The following is a 7,786-nucleotide window of genomic DNA, read 5'->3' as shown; positions in this document are numbered from 1 at the left end:
ATTAGAATTTAAATTCAACGCGAAGCTCCACGCAGAACAAGAGTATAATGTTTCTGAACAGCCGAAAGGCTCACGAGTCAAAACCAGAAGTATTAAAACCAGAATTAATAAAACCAGAATTATTAAATCCAGAATTATTAAATCCAGAATTATTAAAACCTGAATTGTTGAAATTTTTTGTTCGATCTGGACCGAACCAGACCCTCCTCATCCTCCTTCTTTCATTCTTCTTCTTCTTCTTCTTCTTCTTCTTCATCACATTTTTCATCGTTTCTGGAATAAATTATCAGAAGCTGATAAACAAACACCTATTTTAAATAAATCCAGGAAACAATTGCCTCTATTTTCCTCCTCATTAACAACCCGTGTGCCGATGAAGAGGGGGATCTTCATCTTCATCCTCCTCGCCGCCCATTACGCCTCATAAGGCGGCTGTGTGATCAGCGCCGCCCCCCACCCCCGCCGCTCGTTAACCCTGATTAGTTACAATGTTCCTCATTAGGGCGGCCATGTTTTAATTAGCTTCACGTGCATAATGACACAGGCCACGCCCACCCGCGTCAGACCTCCCAACTCTTCTTCACCGCCGCAGGAAGTCGGCCATTTTTAATTTAACTTTCATATTTTCTGATTTCCGGAGGTGTTTTTTTTTTTCTATTTTAATTTTCACCACAAAACAAAATGTTTAACATAATCTAGAGGCTAACAATGAGTTACAACCACAGCGCCACCTACTGGTAACGGGAAATGACGCCACAAACAGGAAGTGACACCTCAAACATCTGTCACACTTCCTGTTTTAGTTCAACGCAAAATAAAACATTCATGTCGGATTGACCTTTGACATTCCCGTAGAAGCAGCGTTCAATCTGTGTGTGTGTGTGTGATTGTGTGTGTGTGTGTGTGTGTGTGTGTGTGTGTGTTCACCTATATAAATATTGCATCATCAGAATTGAACACTTCCAGTTTGTGCGTCCGTCAGCGTGAACTTTGTTTTCATCTCCGCTCGCGGGGGTTCGATACCCCCTCCACCCTCTTGACACACACACACACACACACATACACACACACACACACACACACACACATGCATACATATATAAAAAAAAAAAGACCCAAATTAGACACACACTCGTCTTAATCCCTGACACACGGACCCTCCCCCTCAATCTGGTCGCGTTAGAGCCTCGCTGTCAATAAGCAGCCGGCTGGCCCGTGTGTGTGTGTGTGTGTGTGTGTGTGTGTGTGTGTGTGTGTGTGTGTGTGTGTGTGTGTGTGTGTGTGTGTGTGTGTGTGTGTGTGAGAGAGAGAGAAAGCCATAGTAATGTAACAGAGGGCTGATTCTCCAAGGCCCCGGCGCTGCACTCAAGACTTGGAGCTTCATTAAATTTTCATCGCCGCTGCGCTCGGCCAAGGTCTATTTATGAAAATGCGTTTCCTCGCTTCGTGGAAACGCGAGGCGGAGACGCGCGGACGGCGTAATCCGAAAGAGAGTGGAATTAACAGCCTCCACCGCTGATGCCGGCGGATCCCGGGCCCCTCTGGGCGGCTCCGGTGCTCCGGCGGACCGGTGGGGGACCAGAAACTGTTGAGACCACTTTCCAGTTGACTTGATGTTTCTATCTCCCCCCCGCTTCCCCCGCCCCCGGCGCCGGATGAGGCTGTTAGCGTGTTAGCGTGTTAGCTAACCGACGACCTCAAGGCTCTCGGTTTCCGTCCCCAAGATTTCGTTTGTGAGCAGCCAATCGGGTCGCACGATGAAGGTCTTGCTGGCGACGACGGCGGATCAAGAGGTCCGGCCTCTGCGGTGTAGCGGCGAGCTAACAATCAGGGGCGCCGTTTGATGGGTCAGATCGGGGGTCGCTGCGGGTTCAAAGTTAAAAAGACACCAACCTGACATCAGCAGATCCACAGGCCGCCGTCGTCTCTGAGTCACCACTAAAGCCCCGCCCACAACCAATGATTGTCTCTGATTTAAAGGCTCCACCCACAAGAACTTGCACTGTTTCACTGTGTGAACCTGGACTGTTTCACTGTGTGAACCTGGACTGTTTCACTGCGTGAACCTGGACCGTTTCACTGTGTGAACCTGGACTGTTTCACTGTGTGAACCTGGACTGTTTCACTGTGTGAACCTGGACTGTTTCACTGTGTGAACCTGGACTTTCTTTATCCAATGAGTCACTTCTTCACAAATCCCTCTTCACTGATTGGTTCTCTCTGTATGATTGAGTCTTACTGGCTCTCTTCTGGTTGGAGACGGGGGAATGCTGCTCTCTGATTGGCTGCTGTCTGGTCTACGGGAGCCTTTCAGTCCAAAATGCTCCTGCTGATGGTTCTGCCGCCCCTGAAGGAACCGGGTCGGTCCGGTTCCGTGTAGAACCTTCTTCCTGTCACTTTGTCCCAGGATCCGCCGCTCACATTGATTACAAGGTCAATTATCAATAATTGATAGCGTTCAACTGGAGAGCTGCTCCGCCATGAAACTTTGATGAAGACATGTTCTACATTCTTTGTTCCAGAACCGCCGTCTGGAACCGCAGAATACCGGTAAATATCCACCAATCAGAGGAGGATCGTTCTCTACCGGACCCAAACCGATTGATCCCTGATCGGGTCAACACACCAGACGATCAGGTTCCTCTGGACCCCCCCAGGAGGAGCTATGTTCTACTTCGGTCCTGTAGGGGGCGGCGGTGGGTGGAACGGATCCCTACAAATCAACCCCAAATATCAAAATCAATTATTAGAAGAGATCCACTTCCTGATTGGTTCCTCCTGTCTCTGATTGGTTCCTCCTGTCTCTGATTGGTTCCTCCTGTCTCTGATTGGTTCTATCTCCTCTCACAACACCTGAAATGATCGATGCAGACAGTCATTAATCAATAAGAAGGATCCAATCAGGACTGATCATTTACACACTGATCTACACTGTAAAAAATTCATCTGCAGTAAAATTATTTTAATAATTTATTTCTACTAAACAAATGCAAATATACATATATACAAAAATATTACAACTAATAATAATAATAATAATAATGTCATGTTTTGTTTTTGTTTTTTTACAGCAACTGTATATACACTGTAAAATTTTTCCACCAGTAAATCAATTCATTTACAGTTAAAAGTGAACTAATGGCACAAATTTCAATCAATTGGACTAAAACAAACTCATTTAACTTGAAGTTTAACATTTAGATTGAACAAGTTCATTACTAATTGCTTTCAAATTAAATAACTTTTTAGTAGAGATGAATTTTTATTTCAAGAACCTAAGTTTAGATCAATAAGTTAGACTTTATCATAAAAACATTTAGATCAGAAGCTATTTAAAAATTAATATTTGCAGATTCAAACTTGTTTTGTTTGCTAAAATTTCGTTTGATGTTGAAGCAACGAGTTGGTTTTTACAGTGCAGTCAAAAAAATTACCATTTTATTTATTGCTTTAAATTGTTTTCTATAATTCTGATGCTTAATTATTAACAGGAACTCGTCTGAAGTTATTTTTATGTAAAATTTTGATACAATTTCTTGTTGTTAATTTAAATGTAAATATAAAATAAAATATTGAAAATTTTTGAGCTAAATTTCTTTTAAAGATCTTCATTTTTTTGTTTTGCATGAGTGGGAAAAAAAAGTTTTGTGTCATTTTTAAAAATTTATTTCGTATTTATCTGTCCTTCCTGCCCCCCACCTTTCCCCCTCGGGGGACCCCCCATGATAGAGCTCCTATGGAGCGAAACTGATCGATACCGGAGTCACTCAAATATCAGCTCCTATTCATCACCTTCCAGACGGAGCTCCTCTTCCTCACCTCCTCCTCCTCACTTCTCCTGTTTCAGAGCAGCAGCTGCTCGTCGGGACGCGAACCCGCTCGTGTTGCGCCATTAAATGTAAAATCCAACACCTTTATCAGCAAACAGTGACGTCACCAAACGTTCCACGTCAGAACAAAAACAATCGTTTGTCAATAAAGTTTGACGTTTTCCAAAGAGAGGCAGCGGATGGAGTCAAACGTGCAGGTTTATTTCAGCTTCTGCCGCTTACACAGACACAGGTAAAGCACACTTCCACAAATGAAATATGTCCATTTTTTTGTCTCCAAAATAAATTAATTTTAAATAAATTTTTAAAAAAACAAAAAACGGGGCAAGAGGAAGAAAAATAATTTAAAAATAAATAAGTTATTTTTCCCTTTCATCAGAATATCTACAAAGTGCGCTCCGGACAAGAAAATAAAATTTTTAAAAAATTATAATAATCACACACTAAAATAATAAATAAATAAAAATGGGTCAAAACTGAACAATATCGATCAATTATAATTCTGATTTGATTGTCGAAGCTTCATTGCAGTGAACAGACAACAGGTTTACACATCGGTGAGTCTCTAGGCCTAATTTCAGTGGCGGATGAACACAAAATAAAAAAGCCCCAAAAACTCGTGTCAACTTTATTTAACGTGTGTGTGTGTGTGTGTGTGTGTGTGTGTGTGTTAAAAATCACGTGTCAACACTTGTCATGAGGTAGCCACATAGCTGTGAACGTGTGTGTGCGCGTGTGTGTGCGCGTGAGTGTGTGTGTGTTCGTGCGCGTTTTATTGCGATGACCTCGAAGGGAGGGGGTCCGAATCTTTTTTTTTTTTTGGAGCCGCCTTCATGCAATGGACCCCCCCCCCTCCAAAAAAAAACAACAAAAACAAATAAACTACCCCAAAACTAACAGAAAAGATTCAATATGAGCTTTTCCACACGGAGGTGCAACATATTCACAGATATGTACAAAGATAAATATAAAAAAAGCTCTTCCGGTTCATTCCCGTCATTTTTACGCCTCTTTTCATTTCATTTCTTTTTTTTTTTTTTGTACAATAACGGAAACCGGTTGTTTGTTTGTTTGTTTGTTTGTTTGTTTTTTCTGCCGCTCCCGTTTCCCGGTGAGTCCGTGTGGATCAGTCCCACCGTCAGAACGAGGAAAGGTACACCGATGAGAAGCGGAGTAATAATCATAACAATAATAACGTAAAATTAAAAAATCGGTTTCCGGTATCCGGTGCTTCCAGAGGCGCGAAAACTTTTGTTCTCTTTATTTTTTCTTCTTCTTTCTCTTCCTCCTCGTCTGAACTTCATTTCTGCACAGAAACAATTCCGTCATTTTCCTGTTCGGAGGTGCGCGTGCACGCGTTCCGCTGAGCGCACAGGTGAGCGCGCAGACAGGTGTACCTTCTTCTTCTTCTGACGGCCGCTCCTCTCCGGATTCGAGTCTTTTTTTTATTTTTTATGTTTTATTTTTGTGAGTCTGAATAAATTAATGCGTGGCTGAAAACTTCATCCGTTTCTGCTTCTGCCTCTGGTTGCAGAACCAAACCCGAACCACGTTCTTTTTCAGGTCCAGTTTCTCCGCGATGGCGGCGATCTTCTCGGACGAGGGCCGCGGCTGCACCGCGAAGTAGGCCTCCAGGGAGCGCTTCTCCGGCGCGGCGATGGACGTCCGTTTCCGCTTCTTGTCCCCCCCGTTGAAGATCTCCGGCTTGGCCATCTTCTCCCGCTGGACGCGCTCCGCCTCCTCCAGCCAGGCCTCCAGGATGGGCTTCAGCGCCACCATGTTGTTGTGGGACAGCGTGAGGGATTCGAACCTGCAGATGGTGCTCTGGCTCAAGCACCCCACCCCCGGGATCTTCAGGTTGGCCAGCGCCGCCCCCACGTCCGCCTGCGTCACCCCCAGTTTGATCCTCCTCTGCTTGAACCTCTCCGCGAACGACTCCAGCTCCCGGGGATCCGGTTCCGCGTCCCCGCCGCCCCCTCCGCCGCCCCCCACCAGGCCGCCGTGCGACCCCAGCCCGTGCGGGTGCATGTTCATGGACTGGGAGTGGTGGTGGTGGTGCTGCATGTGGTTGATGGCGGACATGTGGGCGGTGTGCGTGGCCGTGGAGCAGACGTCCGAGCCGGCCATGCCCCCCAGGGAGATGCCCGGCGTCAGGTGGTCCAGCAGCTCGCCCTCCAGGCCCTGCGCCGGCTGGTGGTGGCCCGGGTGGTGGTGGTGGTGGTGGTGGGAGGTGAGCACGGACGGGTGGTGCAGGTGGGCGGAGGAGGAGGTGGGGGTGCAGGTCATGCTGGTCATGGTGGTCATGGTGTGGTAGGTGGCGTCCGGCTTGAACGGGTGGCTCTTCTGCGCCACGATGTCCACGGCGGCCAGCGCCTCGGCGCGCTGCAGGAGCGTCTCATCGAAGCCCGCGAAGATGTTGCCCTGGAGCTGCGGGAGGGGGCAGAGAAACGGATTAGAACCCGGGAATAAAGGGGAATAATCCCGATTAGAGTAGAGAGAGGAGAACTTTATGGATTAACTTTCAATTAAAAACTGAAAAACAATCTTTAAAATTCAAAATTTCCCAAAGAGGAAACAAACATTAGACGTTTTAAATCAGAAAAACAAACACAAAAATAATAAAACGTTCAGTTTGTAGTTTTTGTCTCACATTTCAGAGACGTGAGGTGAACTGAACGGGACGCGGCCCGGCGGAGGGCTCGTTATGGGCTGCGAACCGATATTCATTTAAAATTAATCGTTACGATCTCCTGAATAATTTCTGCGGACAATGAAATGAGTTGAATATGAATGAACGAAACAATCAGACGCGACACCGGCGGCGCGTCTTGACGCAGCGAGTCCGCGTCAATCCGCGGCTCAAATCTCTTACAATTAAAACAGAGAAAACGTTTCGTTCGAGTCGGAGAATTAAGATTCAGTTTAAAGTAAAGTACAGCATTAGAATTAAATAGAATAAAATAAAGTTTTCAGGTAAATAATCGATCCAAATCGTTTTACTCTCAAACTTTTTATATTCTCTGTTTGCTGCGAATTTATTTCTACTTTCCCTGTTCGAATAAATCGGTTTAGATTTAAAATCGAACATTTTTCTGACTGAAGTCGATCACAGATCATTTTTTCTTTCTTTTCATTAAATTATTTTTCATTTTCATCCCGGTCGGAACATTTTACCTCGTCACATTAAAAACTTTTCTTTTTTCTCTTCTGCTCCTTAGAAATAAAATCACCTCCGTCCTCAAACGCATCACGGCTCGCGCCTGTCGGAGCTCCAGAATTTTTTTAATTTCGATTTTAAATCCAAAAAGTTGAATTTTTATCCTTTTTAAAAAGTAAAAAAAAAAAGTTTTATAAAAAATTGAATTCAAGAGAAACTGAAATAATTTTCTTTCCTTGCTGAAACTAATCCCACTTCCCCGCTGGGACTCGTTCGTTCTGGTATGGGGGGGGGGGGGGTGATGGTGATGATGATGATGATGATGATGATGGGGGGGTGGGGGGGTTGAATCTACAGCTGGTTTTCTCCTCTTTGCGTGACTCCACATCGGTTCCCGTCCAAACGAACGCGTCCCGGACGCCGCAGGAGGAAGTTTTTCGCGGGGGTGGGGGGGGTGCCGCGGACTCACCGAGGGGGTGGGCAGGCAGGCCCGCCGGATGGCCTCCGAGCTGGAGTGCAGGGGGGTGTACTTGGGCTCGTGGAGGATGGGGTGCATGCTGAAGGGCTGCTTGCTGTTCATCGACATCATGATGGCGGAGGTGAGGGGGGTCGCGCTGCGTCGTCCTCGTTCAGCTCCGTGTTGGTCGCTCGGGGGGGGGGGGGGTAAAGTCACGATCCGCGTGGAAAAGCCGCGTGGAACCGGACGGGGAGAAGCTGCGTGGATCCGGACACAGAAGGAGCTTCCGGCCTCCAGCCGCCTTCACGCGTAAAAGTGGCTCCTGAACGGGGATGCTGCTCT

General features: G+C 46.1%; 1 protein-coding gene across 1 annotated transcript; it reads right to left on the bottom strand.

Moving 5' to 3' along the window:
* Positions 1-5,312: 5,312 nt before the first annotated feature.
* On the bottom strand, positions 5,313-7,576 carry pou4f4 (POU class 4 homeobox 4). The gene is made up of 2 exons (XM_068331877.1): positions 7,457-7,576; positions 5,313-6,257 (listed from the first exon to the last, which is right to left on the bottom strand). The coding sequence occupies exons 1-2, from the start codon at positions 7,574-7,576 to the stop codon at positions 5,313-5,315; spliced, it is 1,065 nt and encodes a 354-aa protein (XP_068187978.1).
* Between the last annotated feature and the right edge of the window lie 210 nt (positions 7,577-7,786).

Source organism: Antennarius striatus, chromosome 13, assembly GCF_040054535.1.
Source record: "Antennarius striatus isolate MH-2024 chromosome 13, ASM4005453v1, whole genome shotgun sequence".
NCBI classification, from domain to species: domain Eukaryota; kingdom Metazoa; phylum Chordata; class Actinopteri; order Lophiiformes; family Antennariidae; genus Antennarius; species Antennarius striatus.
Note: the sequence above shows the minus strand (reverse complement) of the source record. Positions and strands in the feature narration are given on the sequence as shown.

Coding starts and splice junctions, on each gene's coding strand:
- pou4f4 (XM_068331877.1), bottom strand. CDS start 7,576: ATGATGTCGATGAACAGCAAGCAGCCCTTCAGCATGCACCCCATCCTC. Junction 6,258..7,456: donor CCTGCCTGCCCACCCCCTCG/GTGAGTCCGCGG, acceptor CCCCTCCCGCAG/CTCCAGGGCAACATCTTCGC.